The 23,548-nt window shown below is 40.4% G+C and overlaps 1 protein-coding gene across 4 annotated transcripts in view; it reads right to left on the minus strand.

Annotated features, from left to right (window-relative positions):
* Positions 1–22,949: 22,949 nt before the first annotated feature.
* The window catches only part of CNTN6 (contactin 6), a 190,311-nt gene continuing 189,712 nt past the window's right edge, over positions 22,950–23,548 (minus strand). For all 4 annotated transcript variants that reach the window (XM_083723402.1, XM_083723401.1, XM_083723403.1 and 1 more), the window contains one exon: positions 22,950–23,530. In XM_083723402.1, coding sequence (XP_083579528.1) covers positions 23,439–23,530 — 92 coding nt within the window. In that variant the 3' untranslated portion in view covers positions 22,950–23,438. The remainder of the gene's footprint in view (positions 23,531–23,548) is intronic.

The raw sequence follows: 23,548 nt of genomic DNA on the forward strand, positions 1-23,548 counted from the left end.
CCTGTAGCACTCCTGAAAACTGGAAGGGGAAGGACAGTGCTCATCTGAAGTCATTTTAAGTCGTTATTAATGTTGAGGTGGAATTCTAAAACATCCTTACTATTATTATATTTATTTATATTCCATCTTATCCCCTCAGACAGGAATTCAATTCAAGGAAGCTTATAGATAAAATAGAAACAGATAAAAAAACAGGGAAAATCATTAAAAAGCAATTAAATATACACACACACACACACATATATATATATATATAATATATATGCAGGTTTTGGTGTCCTCGGGTGTCTTCCCGTGTAAAAGTTGGGGTGTCTAGGCGACGTTTCGACGTTTTACACGGGAAGACACCCGAGGACACCAAAACCTGCATTCCTGTACCCGTGAAAATCTACGAAAGCACATATAATATATATATATATATATATATATATATATATATATATATATATAGTTTTATATGTTGAATTCTTAGAAAATATTATATATATATATATATATATATAGTTTTATATGTTGAATTCTTAGAAAATTGTATTAAAACATATAGGTAATTAAAATTTAAACACCACAGCAGCAGCCCTTTCCTTAAAAACAGTCATTTTCCAAAAGCCAGTTGGAATAAGAAAGTCTTTACTGGCTGGCAGAAGAACAGAAAGGAGGGAGCTAGTCTAACTTCTCTAGGGGGTCCTTCCTGAGGCTTAACTATCTAAATAAGAATAATAACTATTTGTATTGATACTATTACTTGATAAGTAGATGTACTTCCCGGTTCTGGAACAGCAGATATTTTAAACAGGGACCATGATACCTGAAGAACCGACATGAAAGCATTTGATCTGCTTTGGAGATTCTGCTTATATCCTGCCTGCCAAGTCAATTCAGGTTTTTTCAGTGGTGGCCCAAAGACTGTGGAACTTGCTTGCCACATTAATGCAGCCATCAATGCATTGGGACCAATTTCTGGTGGTTCTCTTTTAACTTATTATTTTACTACAAATGTTGTTGTTGCTTGGGTGACAGATTTCATTGAGTTAGATGGATGTTTTAAAATTATTTTTAGTGTCCTAGGGTTTTTGGAATATTTTTTAACACCGTATCTGCACTTCTATGTTGTTTTTGAAATTTGTGTTGTTTTATGACTCTGCAAGTGAGCTATGCCCAGAAAGGTGGTGCACAAATGATTTTATAAATAGATAGTCATGGCTGGTGTGTCTGAAAGTTCTTTTAGTTGAATAGCCTCACAAATCTGTTTGAATCAGCAGAGACTGCACTGGACTGATGTCCAAGTTTAAATTATCTGAGTTCACAATCTGGGTAACTGCTTACTATTCAGCCTTCAAGGAGGCGATAACTGGCAAAGTGCTTAACAATATACCCAAACTCCCTTCAGATTTCCAGAAAATACTAATAATGAAATGATTTCTTACTACAGACGCTCGATTTTGGGGAATGCCAATATGGACTGACCTGACCTGATTTACAAGCCCCAGACTAATGTGAAGATTATAACTCCATTTGTCCATGGGCTCTCACATTTTCAGCATGTGCTGCCTCATAAAACAATCAAAATATATTTATAAAGTATGTTTTAAAAAAGCAACAACAACAAAATCTTGTAAATAAATATTTTATAGTATATTAAGTAAACTGTTTAGAATTTTTTAAAATTAAGTGGTATAGAGATCTTGTTAAATAAAATAAGTAAATAATAAATATATTGCGTGTGAAAATACATACAGAAATTCAGGGATGGCCTTTGAGACTGATTGGGCAGAAGACAGGGAGTCCAACAGTAGGTGGCGCTAGAGCCAATGACAGTGTTGCCCTATTCTAGTGTTGCCCTCATCTTCCCAAGTACCACAAGGAGAGGAAGCTGAGAACCACGGCCACCCCCTGTGCTAGATGCAAGTAGGAAAGCAGGCAGCTGAGAGCTGGCTGAGGTTGGTAGGGCATTGGCTCATTTGCCTTAATGGATCAGGCTCCAATGGGAATAAGTAGCTAAATGTGTTTTTAAATTAACTTCTTTGGTACTGATTTTTTATTTTATTTTTTAAGTCACAGATTCAGCAGTGGGATGGAATGAGCAAACACCTGAGCTAGTGACACAGATGAGAAATTCTCAGATTCACCCAGCTCTTTTGCTTACAACTATGTAAGATGCCCGACTTGGAAGTTTCATTTGGTGTGTTTTGATTAGTCTGGGAAGGTGGAATGGGAGTGTGCTGTCACTATGTTTTCTTAATCTTGCCGCCGCATAGTGTGCATTACCACAGCTCTCATTTGTATGCCGTTCTGAGGACAATGTATTTTACAAATTACCGCTGTAAACAACTTTCCTCTTCTGCGGTGGCGGCTTTCTTATCTAATTTCTCAGTTATGTACTTGTGCTACGAGGGAAACTTTAAAGACATAGCTGCTAAACAGATAAAAGTGAGTTAAGAGAAAATGCCTTTTAGCCAATGAAAAATTGAAAACATGACTTAAGAGTTTTTGATATTTTCACAATATGCACGCAGCAAACACATTTTTACCTCTCTTGTCTGGTTCTCCCAGTAAGGTGCTTTTGGAATGTAATAGAGACATTTATTTTCTAACGCAATCTGTTCTTTTCTGCTTTAGATGAAAATGTGAATTAACAGTGCTATTATAGCACATTAAAAATTGGTTATAATAGAACATGCTCATAACATTAATAACCATCATACGTTATTCACCATATGAAAGGAATACTGTAGTAAAGGAATGCATGTTCTTCCCTGCCCATCTTCACAGGAGTCCATCTTTGTAGAACAATGTTCCAGCATTCCTTTGGACAACTTTGATTCATTTGCAATACAATTCCTTTGATGACTGAAGACACCAGGATTGGATAGGCAGGACTTACTGCATCAGGAATATTCAGTGGAAAAATAACCCATGGTTAAAACATTTTCTTTAACTACTAGCAACCACTGATTATTCATCAGCCAGTACATCCCATGGCAATCATTTGCAACCCAGTGGAAAATTGTGGGGATTTTAGACTGTAATTTTTCAACTGTTTTCATGGATCACACCATGTGGTGAAATGTTGGGCAGTTTTTTCCAGCCATTTTCATGGCTTGAATAAAGGGGCAGTGATCAGTTCAGTCACATCCACTGTATCCCACCACACCCACTGCTATAAATGAAATTTAGTGTCATGGCTTGAATAAAGGGGCAGTGATCAGTTCAGTCACATCCACTGTATCCCACCACACCCACTGCTATAAATGAAATTTAGTGTCATAAACGTAAGTCCCTAAACTTTTAAAATTAACCCCACCCCACATTTTCCCCATTTTAAAAAGGTAAAGGAACCCTGACAGTTAAGTCCAGTCACAGACGAATCTGGGGTTGTGGCGCTCATTTCGCTTTAGAGGCCAAGGGAGCCGGCGTTTGTCTGCAGACAGTTTTTCTGGGTCATGTGGCCAGCATGACTAAGCCGCTTCTGGCGCAGCAGAACACTGACACCAGAGCAGCGCATGGAGACGCCATTTACTTTCCCACTGGAGCGGTACCTACTTGCATTTTAGTGTGCTTTCAAACTGCTAGGTTGGCAGGAGCTGGGACTGAGCAACGGGAGCTCACCCCGTCGCGGGGATTTGAGCCGCCGATCTTCTGATCAGCAAGCCCAGGAGGCTCAGTGGTTTAGACCACAGCGCCACCCCTTTCCCCCAGTTTAGCAGCTCCTTAATGTTGTCTTTTTGCTGCATCTCCTTGCGTGATTTTAAGTAATTGGCCAGGACTTAATGTTTTAGTCTTATCTTCTCATTAGCTTTCTAATAATTCTCTCTCTCTTTTTATAACAATAACCAAAGTGCTTTGTGGCACCTTAAAGACACATTTATAGTGGAATAAACTTTCATGGCCTATAGCACACTTGATCAGATGCCTCTGTGTTTGTGTGTCTCTGTGTGTTCTAACTGAGGAAAACTCCCAGCTGGATAATTTGAACTCTAGCTTTTGCTTCTTATTTCTTTCTAAGAAATATCATGATGGGGTATCATTCTGTTTGTCTTTGAGGTGCAATCCTATTCGTCATACTTGGTGTAATATCAATTAATTTTAAACACAGAGCTTTCGGGGTAGCTTACAACAATTTAATAAACTTCATTTAAAATACAGTAAAAAATACATTGATTAGCTAAGAAACTAAAAATAAAACATCAACTTTAAGCGAGTTACTTGCCTAAAATGTTTAGGGAAGTTTTTAATATTTAATGCTGTATTGTTTTAAACATTCGATTGGAAGCTGCCCAGAGTGGCTGGGGAAACTCAGCCAGACGGTTGGGGTATAAATAAATTATTATTATTATTATTATTATTATTATTATTATTATTATTATTATTAAAATGGCATTTAAAGCAATTGAGAATCTTATGTCTGTTACAAAGGATCCATGACCTCATATACAGACATATGGTAGTTTGTTCCTGATGTAAGAAATGAATTCCCCTTTCCCCATCTCTAACAGAGGTTCAGCTCATATCAGGAGTGTGACAAACTGAAGGCAACCTGAGGGCAGGCACTACTTTGTAGAAACAGATTATCTGGAAGAAAGCCCAGGTAAATGAAGGGATGTGCACAGGTGGAATGATGGAACCTAGATTTCTTTTTAAAAAGAAAAATATGTAGAAGTCTGTCCCAAGTGTTTATCACATTATTATTATTATTATTATTATTATTATTATTATTATTATTTTACAAAATGTCTATATCACTTGGTGGCAAAAAAAGTGATTTACAAATCCTATCCAAAGATAAGATGTTGTAGCCTATCCGGATCAGACTTTCAGATTCCTATTTGTGAGCAAACTCCTGAGGGGTTGTTGTTGTTTAGTCATTTAGTCGTGTCCGACTCTTCGTGACCCCATGGACCAGAGCACGCCAGGCATTCCTGTCTTCCACTGCCTCCCGCAGTTTGGTCAAACTCATGCTGGTAGCTTTGAGAACACTGTCCAACCATCTCGTTCTCTGTCGTCCCCTTCTCCTTGTGCCCTCCATCTTTCCCAACATCAGGGTCTTTTCCAGGGAGTTTTCTCTTCTCATGGTGGCCAAAGTATTGGAGCCTCAGCTTCAGGATCTGTCCTTCCAGTGAGCACTCAGGGCTGATTTCCTTAAGAATGGATAGGTTTGATCTTCTTGCAGTCCATGCGACTCTCAAGAGTCTCCTCCAGCACCATAATTCAAAAGCATTAATGCACCCCCAATCCTATATGGGATGTAAGGAAGGATTGATCACGATTCTTCCAGAGAGAGAAAGACATGTTTAAGGCTATCTGGCAGGATATCAGAGCTATCAGAAAATTAAGCGCACATTTCATTTTGCAATTCTAGTGGGAGAAACTGACAACTAGGAGTACAGATAATAGGTCCATATGACAAAGGAGTTACATTTACAGATATCATTTATCCCATTCTAAGTGAATGTTATGTGAGAGGTGCTGCAGGAAATTCTTACACTGGAGCAGGCTGTATGTTGTTAGAGAGACAATATGAAAGCTATTCATAGGGTTGCCATACATACGAAATTTCCCGGACACATAAGGAATTTCCCAGACACATACCATGGTTGGCAGTAGCGTCCGGGCAGAATTCGGTCAAATGTGTAGGAAATTCCAGACATATGGCATCCTATGCCAGCACTGCCGTTTTTGCTGATTTTTGATACAAAATAGCTCAAAAACGGTCAACAACTTTCCTGTCCAGATTTTCACTGTTTGAAATATGGCGACCCTATATTCCTGAATAATTAAGTAATGCATAGTGGGCTGAAACAAACAGAAAAAGATGGGTTCAGAAGGAAAGGCAAAGAGGAGAGTAAGGGGTTTAGAAACTATATAGGAGCAGTTAAATCAAATGTTTGATTTTATTGATATTTAAAATAAATATTTACGTTGTTTTACAGATGCTGCCTAGAGGTTTTTGTTGGTGTTGGTGTTGATTAAGCAGTATATAAAACTTGACAAATAAATAACTGGATATGGCTCCAGTTAATCTTTTTATTGATTGTGCTTTTTTATTTATAAGATTAACTAAGGCTGAACTATTTCCTACTGAAGGAAAGCTATGTTCAATATAATTTTTCACGAATGAACTGAAAATATGTAAACTTTGATATGGCCAAGCAGTGAAAAAGCTACAAAACTGCTTTGCAAAATTAAATTCACTTCAGCATAATCCCTGGTGTTACTCAGTTTTAAAAACTCAAGAATACAATGAAGACTGATTGGACCATTTCCCCCCATACCTTTGATGTGAGAATAATACCTGTCAATTTTTAATAACATTTATATTTGGAGTTTAGCCCAAGTTCCAGTTATTAAATGATAACACTAATCTCTAATCTCTAATCTGATTTTAGGTGGTGTGTGTGTGTGAGAGAGAGAGGGGGGGAACTTGACACGAGGCGCAAAACAGAGATGTCCCCAGCTCCCTCTGTGTATATATATATATATATGTGTGTGTGTGTGTGTGTGTGTGTACACACACACACGCACACACACACACACACACACACACACACAGTGGTACCTCAGGTTAAGTACTTAATTCGTTCCAGAGGTCCATTCTTAACCTGAAACTGTTCTTAACCTGAAGCACCACTTTAACTAATGGGGCCTCCTGCTGCTGCCGCTGCGCCGCCGGAGCCCGATTTCTGTTCTTATCCTGAAGCAAAGTTCTTAACCTGAAGCACTATTTCTGGGTTAGCGGAGTGTGTAACCTGAAGAGTATGTAACCTGAAGCGTATGTAACCCAAGGTACCACTGCATTTTAAGCTCTCTGAGAAACAAAATGATGGGTGGCGAAAGCATTTTAACTTCTGGCTAATCTACACAAAATAGGTGAAAGCCCAATTTCTTCACAGTGTGTAATATTTGTCTTCTGTACTTCACACACAGTTCCATTTCTGCTAGTTCCAGAAATATCTGACAGTGAAATGGTAGATCTTTATATGATGTAGTGATCCACATGGCAAGCTTCCCTCTGCATTAGTGCTGTCATGTGGTGCGTCCATTATGAAGAGGCCGTTTCAAGTGGTCACCACATGGCTCTTAGTGATTGAGTGGGGATGGGAGTATGTCGCAAGAGCCTAAAGAAGAGCCCTACTGGATCAGACCAAAGGGCCATTGAGTCCATCATTCTGTTTCCTGCTGTGAGCAGCTTAATGCTTCTTGGCAAGCTTGCTGGGAAGGCAAGAACACCCTCCTGCTGTTTGTCTCCAGCATCTCATATCCAGAAATGTCATGCTTCTGGACTCATAGCTGGAGTTACTTACCTAAAAAGGAAACCAAGGATCTGAATTCAGGAAATGGCAATTGGAAATGATTGGGTCTGAAATGACTCTAAACACCTGTTCATAGATGATGGTGGCAGCCTGACCTGGATTCTGAAATAGTCTGTCAGGAATCCCGCCTCCAGCTCGACAACACAGAGAGCGTAGTTAAGTAGAGAGAATGATTTATTGACCAAGTACACAGATAACACCTGACGGCATTTACCCAGCTGCAGCCCTCACGTATTACGATGACTCTTCTGCCGTGTCCCTCCCCTTCCTCCAACTTAAATGGGATTTCTGCCCCTTATGTTTCTGCTTCCGCCTCCTATCACACACCCTCCCCCAGCGGCGACTCCGTGGGCTCATTGGATCCCCTCCAACTTCTTCCTGAGAAAACAGTCTGTCAGTCTTCTCTTCCTAACCTTTTCTCTCCTCCTGAGAGACCTGGTTCAAGATAGTTCCCTTGGCAATCTGCATTCCTAAGGGCGTGGAAGTTGGCGCTCCGCTAGGCTCCTCTCTTCTGGTAGTTGACTCTATCTCTTCCTGCCTACTTCCTCCACTGAAAGCTGGCTGGGCTGACTCAGTCGTGACATAGTCCTTATAAGATTACATCAGCTCCAAACATTGTTTTCCATGGCTTTGTCCATATTTTACAATTGGGGGTGGCCTTAAAAGCTCATCATAAATTAAGGGTGCTAGGTAACTTATAATCACCACAATAATTTTACTATTTGTACCCTGCCCATCTGACTGGGCTGCCCCAGCTACTCTGGACGGCTTCCAACATATATAAGAACTAATAAAACTAATTTTTACTCAGAGTAGACCCATTGACTTTAATAAGTATGGCAGGGGTAGGTTTCTTAATATCAGTGGATCTACTGTGACTAAAATTGAGTACCAACCCCAGTCTATAGAATTCAAGTTCTTTGGGATTGTTGTTGTTTTTTTAATCAAAGCTCATTGTGAATTGCCTGTGTCTCAGGCAACAGGAAACCCAGAGGACGTTAGGAGTGCACTGTCTCTGTTGCATACTGACCAGTCTTCAGATAGTCTTCAGTGTCAGTCCTAAATAATGTTTGCTGCAGTGGTCAAGTCTATTATTACTCCCTCTCTCAGATTAGTGATAGATGATAGATAGATAGATAGATAGATAGATAGATAGATAGATAGATAGATAGATAGATAGATATAGATAGATAGATGATAGATAGATAGATAGATAGGTGGATAGATGATAGAGTGGCCCAGAGTGGCTGGGACAACCCAGTCAGATGGGTGGGGTAATGATGATAATGATAATGATGATAATGATGATATCAAAGTTTAATTGTGCAAGCTGCCTCGGAACTAAGTATAGTGGTGCCTCGGTTTTTGAACATAATCCATTCCAGAAGTCTGTTCGAGTTCCGAAACATTCGAAAGCCGAAACCGGAAGCCTCAAAATGCAAGCCTCAATATGGAAAACTCAAAACAGAAGCTGCGTTTCCTGTTCGAGTTCCGAGGCGCTTTCAAAAGTCAAGGCATTTACTTCCTGGTTTTTGGTGTTCAAGTTCTGAAACGTTTGACTTCAAAGGCCTTCAACAACCGAGGTACAATTGTACTGTGAAGGCTGGCGTATAAAACATCTAGTAAACAGAACGATCCCTGAGTACTGTTAGCAGAATGCAGTTCAGCAACATCAGTTGCTGGGAACTGCAGGAGGGGAGACAGCCCTTCTGCTCGAATCCTGCTTGCGGTTTCCCACAGGCATCTGGTTGGCCACTTGGAGATTGCTGCACTAGATTGGCCACTGGCCTGATCCAGCAAAGCTCTCCTTGTTTTCTTATGTAAAAGTACTGATAGGATAATGAGGTTTCACTAGCTAGTAGTAAAGAGCACTTTTTGTTACAGCAACTATCTGAAGACCTTTGTATATTGGAATAGATGTGTCATATGGCTTTAATTTATAAAAGGAACACATACCGTTCTGTCAGATGTCAGCATCAAGATCCTTCTCAGGGTGAGATGCTGAAAGGAGCATCTTGTTCACTGTGAATAATAAAGGAAACCTTTTTAAACATTACGCACCATGTTCAAGATTTGATTTAAAACAGACAGCACGAATTTGGTCCGGGATACTTAATGTTATTAAATGCCAGGCTATGTACTAGCACAGTTTGTAGAGCCTATGAATCAATAAGTCTTGGCAGCTTTATTTGGTTTAAAGGAACGAACTGCCTCAAAGTGACCAAATCATGGTTAATGTCTTTAATTTAGAGTAAAACAAAACTAACCCAAAAAATATTTGGCTGGCATAATAGTAAGCAATAGCCCCTGATTTAATATCATATTGTCTCTTAGAAGTTTTATTAAAATGTTTTCCAAACAGTTATTAAAGTGCAGGACACATTGTCATTTTTAAAATGTTTCCTTCCAGTGACTCAAAAAGTCACTGCTGTATTTATAGAAGAGATTTTCTAAGCGCTGGGGGTGTGAAAAGACACACACAGAGAGAGAGACAGAGAGAGAGAGAATAATGCTTGGAAATAATTGGGAGTCCATACTCATGAGTGTCATGCCAGAGATAAATTAGATAAATTATTACGCTGGGTATTAGATACAAATGTCTGCTGCTATGCACTGTCTAATAATTCAACTCAGTTTCTTTGATTTTCCTTCACAGGGAGAGAGGAATAATGAATAATTTATTCATCTCTTGACTCTGTGCATATGTATACTCAGCTTCCAAAATATGCTTTTCTTTTCTTTTTTACTTATTGGCTTTCCCAACCCGCAGGGAGGGGTGTTCAGGGAGGTTGTAGCCCCTCTGGTGGAGGACACCAGTCATGCTCCTTCTGGGTAGTTTGTTCACCTTTGGTCCCCACCCTGCACTCAGCTGTCACCTGTAACTTCTAGAAGCTGTCAGCATGAGACAGCAGCCACATCCCAGGAAACGGCTTTGACCGGCCAGCTAAACCAGGTGATGGTAGTTGATGGGTTTCAAAACCTCAATGAGTAAGGGACTGCCTCTGTATGGAAAGACAAATTCTGGCAGATTGTGCAGACAAGACCAATAGTAGGCCCAAGAAGGCGATTTCTGCAAGTGCTGTAGAGTGAAGTGAGGGGCAGATGGGGCTCATCAACCTGGGAAGGTAGCCTACCCAGCAGAAGGAAAACTTTGATCCTAAACCTCCGCTGCCTTGTGGAATATGTTTGGGAGAAAAAAGGCTAAGGAGTAAACCCTGCAGAAATTGAGAGTGGAGTCCCAAAGACGTTGGATGACACCTTCTATGCCTCATTCCAGAAATTCCTGCTGCACAGCTGTACTTTGAACCACTGTTTATTTGCTGTTATTCTTTACTCTGCTGTTATTCCTATCTAGGCTGGAAAGGAAATTGTTGCATATTTATGCTATAAACCATTGTATAGATGCATTGTGTAGATTTAGATTCAGATGTAGATGTATCTGGTTCTCTTTCTAATTGCATTGCATACAGAATAATCACCTTGCTAAGGTTGATCATAGGAGGTGCCATAGTTCAGTGAGAGATGACAAGGATATTTGTTTCATGACAGAATACATAATGTGCATGCATGAAGTCAAAGGATCAATCCTTGGCATCTCTGGATCTTTGCTGATCCCTGGCATGTCCAGGGAAGTCTCAGTAAAACAATCTGTAAGAGACCCTCAAGAGCAGTCAGAGTTCACAGCACTGCACTAGATGGCCAAGTCTAGGGTTTGTTTCCCATATTCCATTATACATTTGGATAATTTTGCAGAATAACAGGGCTGGGAAACAAATGAGGGATGCTTATTTCCCTCTTGCTCTGCCAGTGAGTTTTTCAGCAGTTCCTGCTGGAGAAAGTGTGGAGGGCTAAATGGACTATTGATCAGATCCTAATATAGACAACTGCTGAATTTGAAAGGGTCAATAATGCAATCTTCTTCATTCCCCTGCTATAAGGAAGGACCCCCTTCCCAGAGTACTGTGCACAGAGAGTGGATGAACCCCAGAATGGCATTTGCAGAGCAAATGCCCCCAAGATGACCTAAACAAGTGAAGCAAGTTGCATATTGCAAAGCAAGGCAAGAAGAAGCCAAACAATCAAACCACGACAAAATCTGTGTGCATCCTCACTTCGGTCTGGCTGCTGCGCATACACAGGTATCCCAGTAAGAGTACATTTCGCAGAGGTTCTTGTTCGGTGTGAGTAGGACCTTCAGGGTGAACTGAAATGAATATTTATCCCTTTCCAAAGCAAGACACTAGTCTAGAAGCTCCACGAACTGTTTGAAACAAGGGTATGTAAGATATGAGCTTGTAATAATGAATGAAGATGTTTGCAGTGGGCGGTTGGGGGGCACAGAGGACTATGACCAGATGACCCTCAAATTGCTTCCAGCATTGTAACTTCATAATTATGCTGGCCCAGGCTATCTTAAACTCACATCCAGATCCCAAATATGAAGTGTACTTTTTATTCTTTAGTGTCAAATAGTTCTCTCTCTCGTTGCTGATTCTGCTACTGTATATGGAAATAGCACTCATTAAGACAGACATTTAGCTGGAAGGGATCTTCTTGTTAACCATAGACTAGCACCTGTTGTTCCCTTGCACCCCTCTTGACCTTGAGCTATTTTTATGAAGTCCCAATATGTTTCGTCCCGCAGTTGTTTTTTTAAGACAGTAAAAATTGACACATCTATAGATCCCGAGGCTTAGCAATGCTTTTTTTTTTCTTATTCCCCACTCCCCATGCCATAAAATGGGCAAATTTTTGAAGTCACATTTTTTACTGAAACACATTTACCCTAAGTTGCAATGTTTTCCTTGTCCAAAGACTTCAGCAATACACACAACACTTGCGATGGCTAGTCTAATATTTCATGGATATCTGCAGCATATTTGGCTTTAATGATAACCGCTTTTCACTTCTCAAAATGAACTGTAGGGACAACTTTCATATGCCCCCCCCCCAACCTGAGCAGCTAATTTCTAAATGCTGTCAAGGATGTGATCTGTGCTGATTGAGGGTCAGGCCACCGATGGCAAAGAGTGTCAGAGTCAACAGGGATAGGGAAACCTGGGTTCAAATCTCCACTCAGTTATGGAATGTATTGAGTGACTGTGTGTCATTCAGTATCTCTCAGTGCAACCCACCTCACAGGATTGTTGTAGGGCAGTCAAAACAACCCTGAGGCCCTATGAGAAAAGGTGAGAAAGAAAATATGCTAAATAAAACAAATAAGATTTTCTGTTTATTACCTTAGCTGCACTGTGTCTATCAAGGTGTGTCATTTAAATTGGTACTAAATTTTATTTCTAGAGGGAATTTGAAGGTTTGTTCTTGTAAAACTTTTCTGAGAAGTTGGGTCCTCCATCATGGAGGGCACGAGTTGCGGTGAGATCACCAGAAACTGCCTCCCTGTTGTGGGGTGTGACCGTTTAGATGGCCACAACGCCCCATTGGTTGCCCCTCTGTTGCTGGGGCAGAAATTTGGTCAGTTGGGTTGGCTATTGGCTGCTGAGGGGCTACTTAAGATGCTGCACATCATTGGAGAGTTTCGCTTTCCTGCGATGTGCAAAGGATCACCCTCCCTCCTTTCTCTGTATTTAGGGTTGTCCTTATGGCCTTGCTATGCCTGTCTAGGGGTCATCTGTTTTGGAGCAGGGCCCTGGTAGGAATTTTGCCATTTGGCTGATGCCACTTTGTTTTTGCCTACCGTGTAGCTAATCATCACAACTTTGTACGGTTGGCAGTTAGGCATTTGGTTCAATGTTTTGGGGAGAGGACGTGGTTGGCTGTGGCTGACCCTCCATTGCTGCTGCCAGGGAATTCTATTAAAGGAATCCAGGGGCTTGCCTTGCTTTTGTCCAAACCCTGTCAAGGGGCTAGGGCCACACCAGAGCCCCTGGGAGCATGTGGGGTGAGCTGTGAGATTGAAGGAGTTCTCACTCCCCCAGGATGCTTTCCCTTACTGACATATGGTGGTGCCCAGTGTCAGTCCTGTTCATGCCAGGATCAGGTGGTCTGGAACCAATGCCTAAGCAACTACTCACATGCTGTAATCAATAATGTTGTGGCCAACATTTAATGCCCAAAACCCTTAAACTCAAATCTGTGTTATTGTGTCTTCATTTGGAGGTGATTTTGGGGGTCTTCACACGCAATAGCCAAAGTGGTATTAAGAAAGAAGAGGTGGAGGAAGAGAGGTTTTCATCCAACCAGGGAAAAAGCAGTGTGATTTCACACATCCCAAAATATTACTATCACCCTGTTTTTCTATTCTTTACCAAATTCTACATTGCAAAATTCATTGATTTTGTGTGTGTCTGCAAAATTCATTATAACTCTCATCTAAGCAGGAACCGGTGTGGATTTCCCTTAACATTTTACTTTCAATGAAATTCAGATGATTTTCAAGTCTTAACGACGTTTTTCTATTTTGGTGGAGATATGATGCACAATACTGGTGAGCATGCCCATGCAGAGAATATATTTATAAACTCAAACAAAAAAGTAGCCAGCCCCTGGTGGGGTCCCTTATCCGGCTTAGCCCTCTGAGGCCTGTGGCAAGTGTAAGCAGCTGCCCTCCTCCCTTTGCATGGGCCTGCACAATGCCAACAACATTTTAGAAATCACATCATTTTGAAAAAAAAATTGCCTGATTAAATTTTGTCTCAAAATCTGAACTGAAAATTGATGATTATTCTATTGATATGCATCACTACGTTGATAATATTATCCAAGATTATATGTGTCTTGTGGGATTCATGGGAGTTGTAGTCCAAATCGTACAGGGAGCATCAGATTGAGAAAAGCTGCACTCTCTGTTTCAGTTCCCCAGGTTTGATATGGAAATATTGCCAACCTATCCCAAGGTGTTGTGACAATGAGTGGAATTAAAATGTCAATAATATAAGAATAAATCATCATCATCATTATTATTCCAAACTCATTAAGTTCACACAGCTCTTCATGGGTTTAATACATTTATGTGAAACATAAGGGGCTAGAAACTAGGAAGTAGGAGACCATTCAAATTATATTCTATCTTTTCCAGAATAATACATGCAGACTGGACATTCAGTTGCTACTGGCGACTAAATATATAAATATAGGTATAAACAGTTTGGCTGCAAAAATAGTGAAAGAAAGGCTGCTACATTATACAGTATTTTGGATCTTGTTTTCTGTTTCCTTCTGAGTCTGTTTTCCTCTTGCAATCTTTGCGGTAAAAACTTGGAATACAAAACGGTGGCACTTGCTCACTCAGAAAGCCAATCTGTATCAGCTCATTTTTGTCAATAAAAAAAGAAGTCAATCACTATTGGAACGCAGCCTCTTCCGGCATAGCTGTATGCAGCTGGCCAGCACACTCAGAGTGTGGCTCAATATCCTCACTAATCAATAGGTTGTAAAATGCTGATTTTGGTGGATAAATTGTGAAGGATGAAAACATGTCTTCAAATAATTCACTGATCATTGGTGTCCTATTTACTTAGGGCAGAGCACTGACGATGAACTCCTTGCCTACTTGAAATGCCAGGAGATGCAATTGATGCACCCTGGTAGGCCCCTTGAAGAGTGGTAAATCCTAGTATTCATTGGATTAGCAGTAGTAGTAGTAGTTAACTCAGGTGGTTGACTCAGGTAGAGGTGACTTGGATATTGCCTTACCATGGCAGAGCAAATCCTTCAAAAATGAGCATTGCCAGTGCATCCTTAACTTTTGTTAAAGAGCAGGCTCCTGAATGGGGTCCTGCTACCCCAGATAAAGGCAGGAAAGCACTCTGGTGGCTTAGAAGTCTTGCTGGTCCAAAGGCAGTCCCCTGGCCACCCATCCTAAATATTGCTTACAAGATCTGACCCTGACATCTGACCCTAATGTTGAAGGCTCAGCACAAATGAGTCCTTAAACACTTGTCTGATCTCACATTAAAGGTAATGTGGGTGACATGGGAATCAGTGGCGTAGCGTGGGTTATCAGCACCCCGGGCAAGGCAAGTAATTTGCGCCCCCTAACCCATGGATTTGCGCCCCCTAACCCATGGATTTCCCTAACCCCCAGATGTTGCGCCCGGTGCGGCCAGCCCCCCTGCACCCCCCACGCTACGCCACTGATGGGAATGCTGTGATATGTGAAATATCAGCAGGAAAATCTATCATACTTTAGGCAACAATTCTACCTGCTGTCACATGGATGCAGACCTTCTTTTGATTATCTTTAGATTGTGTTTTTAATATTTGGTTGGAAGCTGCCCAGAGTGGCTGGGGAAACCCATCCAGATGGGCAGGTTATAAATAATAAGGTGTTGTTGTTGTTGTTATCCAGTCAGGACCAGTCCCTTCCTGTTCCAACTTCCTAAGCCTTCTCTTACCTATCACACACTGCAGAAGTCTAGGCTTACATTGTTTCTCTATAAGAATCAGTGTGTTCATAGACATGAGTATGTATATACCATTACAATATATGTCAGACTGGTGCCATTCCACAACCATAATGGTGCTAGCTTCTTATTAAAATGTCACCACCCAGCAGAATGAAAATCTATTTTCATTCTTTGTGTCTGCTGTCCACAGTCTCTTTACCTTTGAAAACTTCATCCCCACTCTATGGATATCTCGGTTGCATCCTCTGTCTCACTAACTCTTGTATAAGTTCATTGCCCTGAACATGTCTAGAGATCTGTGGCAAGGTCATTCTGGACTGATTAGATGCATGTCATTTTAATTCTATAGACGAGTGTGCAGAGAAGCAACTGGAAGCCAGTCTGCCAAACACTAATGTCCAGGGGGAACGTGACATGCAATTAACTGGCACCAAACCATTCTGATGTGACATTGACATGAATTTTAAGATATGGTAAAAAGTTGCATCAGAAATGGCCCTGAGCATAATCTGGAAGCCACATGAGGCATTTCAAAGAGGGATGGAAATTAAGGGCTATATAGCTCATACACAGGTACTAAGCTTTTGCTAACCTACTGCCCTCCAAAAGCTTTGGACTGCAACTCCGATCAGACCCAGACAGCATCATCCTCATATTCTAATAGAGAGTAATGTAACCAAAAAGGGTCTACTTGGAAAGAAAAAGGATATACTGTCACTTCAAAGTCACTTCAAAAATTAACCGTTTCTAATGTTATGAGTTTGTGGGTACCAGTTTGGGGTGGAGGAATTAGGTTGTATGCAAAACCCTTCTAATTCCTGGATCCAGCACAGATTCAATTCCTGGAATAGCCAGGCCAGGCTGAGTAATAGGCTACTAGGAGAACAGAGGAAAGGGGTCTCTGTGCCAGAGAGTAAGTGGGTGGGGCCCTTGTCAATCACAGGTCCTGGTAGGGGAAGTGCTCCTAGAAACCTGCATTGCTCGGAGAATGAGGTGGCATGCAACAATACTTAATTTCATATTGCAGTAGTGTGTGGGTGGGTGGGTGGGTATCCCCTCCAGACTGGAGTTTTATTGTAGGTGTATTCAGCAACATGTTCTTGACACAGTAACAGTGCAACTCATCATAGGTTTATCAAAAGCAAGTCATGCCAGACAAATCTCATTTCATTTTTTTTCTTTTTGTTTGTTAAAGTTACAAGCTTGGTGAATCAGGGGAATGCTGTGAATGTTGTGTATCTTGATTTCAGTAAGGCTTTTGACAAAGTCCCCCATGATATTCTTGTGGAGAAGCTGTTAAAATATGGGCTGGATGAGGTTACTGTTAGGTGGATTTGTAGCCGGTTGACTGATCTAACTCACCAATGGTTCCTCCTCATCCTCCTTATTATTTATTAAATTTATATACCTTATTTTATCTGAAGATCGTAGGGCAGTTCACAACATAAAAATACAATCTAAAAACACCAAATACATGATAAAAACAAGAACAAAAAAAAAATTGACAACTGCTCCATGAATGAATAACTTGTACATTGTCCACTAATAATGAGCCATATGTTGAGATATTACTGCAATTCTGTTATGTTATTTTTGTGATGTACAGTTGACATAGAAGACTTGGTCTATTTATTTGTATCATTTATTATTCTAATGATCACTGTTTATAAAACCCAACTAAATAGTTTTTAAAAAAGTTACACTCTCTAAATACTCAGTGGTATTGTGGAGGCAGGCAGTGGGAATCAGATCTATCCAGCTTTCATATTTCATATTTAAACCATAGGGCACCAGGTATGCGACAGAATCATCAACAAGCCTTTGGAAAGCTGATTCTGGCAGCATATTATGCCTGAAACGGCAATGAGAGGTGATAGCTGGAGGCCTGGCAGCTTGGTAAGACAGCCTTGAGCAACCCAGACCCTTAGGAAAGCTGAGTGTGCAGCACATGCTTAGTTATAAATGTCAAAATGTGCCAGGAGAAAGCCTGTGGCAGATAGGCACTGAGGAAAGGGACATATGTTGGGGAGGGCAGCCAAGTTGTGTGGTAAGATTCCTTCAGCTTTATTTCTGGAGATGCATCTCATACATACCATTGACAGCAGAGAACATGCAGTGCAGATGGAGCCTGAAGAGTGGATAAAGTTCCTTCCATACTTAAGTTCTTTCTTAGCCACTTTCAGGAAACAAACCTTCAGGATTTGCATGCTTATTTAGTTGCAATATTTATATGCTGCTGCTCCTTCTCTTCCACCTTCCCACATCATTGGTTCCAGGTGGTTTCCAGATGAATTGAACCACACTATAGTGCAATAAAGGTACCGGTAAATGTATAGAGCACAATTTAAAGCATCCTCAAGACAACAGGCAGCACCCAAGACAACAACACCCAAGGTAGGATTCACCTAATGAACCCCATCATCAGAAGCCCTTCCCAGGGGCTTCCACTTGTTCAATAGGGTTCCCTCCTCCTCCCACCATTGCTTTCTTGGCAACAGGGGTGCAAAAGTGAAATCAGTGGCACACTTTGGATTACATTCTGTTTATTTACCCCTTTCTCCCTTCTCAGCCCAGTCTTATTTTTACTGTGCCTGGGACACCTCAGGTATCTATGACATACTCATTATAGCTTATTTATGAATGGATGGATAGATGGATGCACATTATTTTGAGTAGGAGGGAGTCAATTTTCAAGAACTGTTTTAAGAGGTGCCCACCCTAGCGTTGGCAATTAATCAAAATAAACTGTTGATGAGAAATTCTCATATCTAAATTGAGAAATTAAGAGTAAGTTGTGTGTAGACACAGACACAAACACAGAGATACGTCCATTTAATAACAAGTACACAGTATCAAAAAGTGGCTAAATAAAGGCATTCAAGTGGTTGATGGAAATATGCCACTGTCAATCTTGCTAGAGCTATGTTTAATGGCTGGATGGGAATGTAGGAAGGATGCACAGACCTGCCAGCCTCCAGATACTCCTGGTGTGCTGCTGGGTCAAGTTATTGTCTCCAGGCTGCCTTGATTCACAGCTCTGCAGACTTTGGCCATGACACGCCGCTGGTGTGATTCAAATTTTCTAAAGGTGTCAGTCCCTGCTACTTACTTATGTGCTAATGCAGAGTTAAGGGACTCATGGCAGGGCAGTGCTTGTAGGAAATGCTCATTATTGTATTTCTTTAGCAGTTAAAATGTTCCTTTTTATTATTGGGCTTGTTTTTGTTAGGCTATTTCCGTTCCTCCTTAAAAAGGGAACAGGCTGTTGTGTGTCACAAGCCTGCGTACTTCCTGCTCACAGGGAGTTTCCGTTTTGTATATAGCTTTTTTTCTGGCTGTTTCCTTGACATGGATGCAAGCAGTCATGTTTTTCCTTTGTACTGACCAACGTTGAATAAAGCTTTAAAAATGCTCTTCTGGGTGACTCTTCCATTGTGGAAACTCTGCAGAAAGGGCATGCATGAGTCTCGGAATGTGTCTGAGGCTCGTGTCGCTAATTGACTGATGCTGTTCTACGGGAGACCGAGAGATCGTCTGGAGATGACATGTAGGCTACCTGATGCCTTTGTCTCCCTGGCAGTATCCCAACAGTTTTCCCCACCAGGGCAGTAAAAATGACACCATGTCACCACCATTTGCTATTCTTTTTACCACTGTTGACTCAGGTTCATCTTGTGATCTAGATCCTTTTCATACCTGCTGCAGCCAAGCCAGATTGCCCCCATCCTATGCTTGCTGCTTTTCATTCTTGGTCCCTGAATGCAGAACTTTACAGTTATCTCTTTTGAATTTTGCCCTGACTTGCAAATTTTCTTTGCGCAGTGAAGGATTTTCCCCTGCCTTCCACAGGCAAGCAATTCAAAGTTCAGTCCCCCAAACTTGTTGTTCAAGTGGTATAGTCTATGAACAATGTAATCATGCAGCTTCCTGTTTGTATAGTCCAGTTTTTATTATAAATAGCCCCTTTGCCTCATGATCTATCCTTATTTTGCTGCAATTATAGAAAGACAAAAACCTCTTCAAATGGAAAAATGTAAAATAAAATAAAGTCAATAATGTTGCACTAGAGAACAATATTTCTGATTCTAGGTTTAGATGACTTGAGAATGCTATCTTAAAAGAAAATCTAACAACTGGGTGTACAGATTTTCAACTTAACACCCCTCCATATATGTTTTTCTAAAAGTTTGTGACACATTGAGATTAGAAAAACCTGAAATTGTTATTAGCATGGGAAGCTATGGTGTGAATTGTAACCTGCCTGCTGTGTCGATAAATTGCCAGGCATAGCACCAACACCGACTATTCAAATTTGATGAAACTAATTTCGCATATCTTCATTTTTCAAATGTCAGCTATCATGAAATATTAACCAGTGCTAAACAGCGTTCTCAAGGCTCTTCGAGCTTAGCGTCTGCATTCAGATGCAGTCATTTCGTTGCATCAGATTCAGATGCACGGAATTGCTTTTATTAAAGTATACCAATAAAGGGGTGGGGAACCTCTGGCCCATGGGCCTAATTTGGGCTGTTCATTTGCCCCCTTCCCCCCAGCCCATTTTGGCCAAGCAGTGCACACCTGCTCTACAACTCACTTCATAGAACATGTCATTAGACATTTCTATGCTTAATGCTCATACGTTTGGCTTGAATTTAGATTGTAAATCTGACTTCAATCACTTCCTGCAGAAAAACAACTTCTTCAAATGACAATTCTTGCTAACAAGCCTTCTCACCACTTTCTTTTGATTCTGCCACTCTGGGGCACTTTTTGAGGGAGTGGGGAGGACTAGCAGCTACTGCATGGAGCATAGAAATGAAGGGGGAAGCATGTAAAACGTTTAACCTACCTGATTATCTCCTTGCCCTTATATCCCTGCCTGATCACTGAAGTCTTTGGAGGAGTCACTGTTAGTGATCCCCCATGAATGGGATGCACAGCTCCTATACACCTTGAGCAGCGTGTTTAGTATTATGTGGTCAATTTTATGGAACACCCTTCCATTGCGGTCAGACAAGCCCCTCCCTATAAACTTCCAATGCCTACTGAATACTTTTTTTTATTATTCCAATAGATTTTTAATTGAAGCTTGATCTTATAGCTCTATTTTTGGTACTGCGTTTTTGTAAACAACTTTACAAAACTTAAATTGTTTAAATAAATAAAATAACCTAACATAATGAATGCACTTTTGTAGCACATGATAGCCTTGATTTCTGGAAAAGTATTAGTTAACATACATGTCCTAGCTGTAGGCAGCTCTGAAACTGAAGGAAGTGTGCATTAAGGGAAAATGCAAACAGACAGGATTCTAGGTTGTTCCACTTAACACCTGCCCCCCCCCGCAAGGTTGGGATTGTTCTTTGCGTAACCTAGAGCCTAGATCCAAATCTGGGGTTCTTAGACATTGCTCTAGTATGACAAAGGGTTTGACAAAGTCAGTGATGGGGTATCAGTGGACACTTGTGTGCATTCATGTTCCCTCTGATTTTCAGAAACGTGAAATACAAATTTTGTGATCTGTTATTTGAATTGGAATGTCAAGTTTGCACAGCGCCTATTAGAAATTTCCTGAAGAAAATATTTCATTTTATATCAGACTGTGATGGTAGTGTTGCTATTATATTTATTTCACTTGAATGCCAGTTTCAATTTATTCCAGGCTTTCTTCATTGTATTATGAGAAGTTTGCTAGCTCTTAATTTTCAGCAAATGGCTCACCATCGACAAGCCCCAGGCTAACATGTGAGCTGTGAGGCAGTGGTCAGAAAGAGCGCTTCCACCCTGCCTTGAGTTCACCTGGGATTGCTTTTAATCATGTCCTTTACTATTTGCACATTTCTGCTAATTCATTTGACAGCTTATAGTCAATGCTTGAGGTGATGTGCTTGAGATGATATATCCCAGTGAATGACAGAAAAATGAGCCGTTTGTCAATCTAGACTTATTTCTGAGGAATTTTATATATCCACTTATTCAAGGTCTGAATTACAAACTCAGTAGGTCAAGAGGTTTAATCAGATTTGCACATGCCAAGATGAAGATGGAAATGAAAAGCTCATTTTTCTTTCCTATCAGAAAAAGAAAGAAAGAAAAGGTTATTCCATGGAGGCTGCAGCTTAGAACAGTCAGCTGGACTCTGTATATTACTGCCTCACTTACCACATTTGCTCTTGAGAAGATGAACAGATCTGTTGTTTTTGGCTTCCTGATATACTAATGGGAAGTATTAGGGGAAACGATGTAGCTCAATTGTAGGGCACATGTTTGGCATGCAGGAAGTACAAGGTTTAATTTCTAGCATGAGTGGACGGTCCACTAGATATTGCATTCTTGAATTTTTAAAAAGCTTCTGATAAAGTCTCTCACCAAAGGACTGGGTAAGAGGAAAGAGACCCTTATGGATAAGTAACTCACAGAACAAGAAGTAGCAGAGAGTAGGAATAACTGGAGACTTTGCACAATAGATGGATGTAACAAATGGGATCTCCCAATGATCTGCTTCGGGACCAGTGCTTTTTAATATGTTCATAAATGATTTGGAGTCAGGGATAATCAGTGACATGGCCATGTTGGTTGGTGACACACAATTATTCAGGCTAGTAAAAAAAAAGTGATTTCAAAGAACCCCCAAAAGATATTTCCAAACTGAGTGAACAGGCAGCAAAATGGCAGATGCAGTTCACTGCAAGTAATTATGAAATGATGCACTTTGGAACAAAAAATCCTACTGTCACTTCTATGTTAATGGGTTTGAACAGGCACCGACAGACCAGGAAAGAGATCTTGGGCTTAATGAAAATATTGACCTAGCTGTGATAAAGGAGAATCTCATGTTTGGGATTTTGGAAATAAAATTGATCCCTTTTGCATAATACTGGAACTTAAGGTCATCCAATGAAAGTGAACATTGGAAGAGTCAGCACAGACAAAAGGAAGGACTTCTTCAACCATAATACAATTAGCCTCTCATCCATAGAAATATGTGATGAAAATCTTGTATGAGCACCTTTCACAACTATACTATGACTAGTTTTCAAACTGTATTTTCAAAATGTAGGCTACGGGTAGAATCTAGAGAAACAAAACAAGCCCATCCTTATGTGAATATGTCTATGGGACTTCAGTATCCTTAATATTCTGATTTCATTGAAAACAACATCCTTGTTAATTCATTTGGCATGGCTTCTTCATTTTAAATTTTAAATCAGAATATACACGTGCTACGAATGAAGTCTTCACTTGGTCCAAGATACTGATAAAAACGGGGGAAATTGTAAAGAAATATTTTTTATTAAATCTGAAAATGCAGTAAACAGTGTTTCATTACAGACCAAAGTGAGAAATACAGATCAGGTAATGTTATACATCACAAACAACTGCAAGCCTTTTTCATACTGATCACTGGGTTTTGTTGTTGTAGATATCTTGTACGTTTGCAACTCATACAGATATACTGGATTTCCACAACAGATCCCTTCAATACAAACTACCTTTCTTTTTCTTTCTTTCTTTTTTACAATTTTGGCTCTGTTCTGTTCATTTTGGGGACATCTTAAACGCAAATATGCTTTACAAAAAGAGAAAGAAATCAATTATATTTACATTTTAAAGGGCAATTCATTATCTTTCTCAATAGAATCCATTTTCAGATATGACAGGTGCCAATATGTGAAAGGGAGGAAAGTCTCTGACCATCAATGGCTGCTTTGTTTTCAAAAGTCCAATGGCTGCTTGTTGGCTCCGTTCAACAAAATACTCAGGAGCTGAGTATATAAACCAGAATCATAATCTTAGTTGTCATTATGTAATCTTCAGAGCCGCAGGTATACATCCCTCTGGAGCTTAAACCTGCAAAATGAAACAGAG

This window comes from Podarcis gaigeae (assembly GCF_964106915.1).
Source record: "Podarcis gaigeae genome assembly, chromosome: 2".
Taxonomy (NCBI): Eukaryota; Metazoa; Chordata; class Lepidosauria; order Squamata; family Lacertidae; genus Podarcis; species Podarcis gaigeae.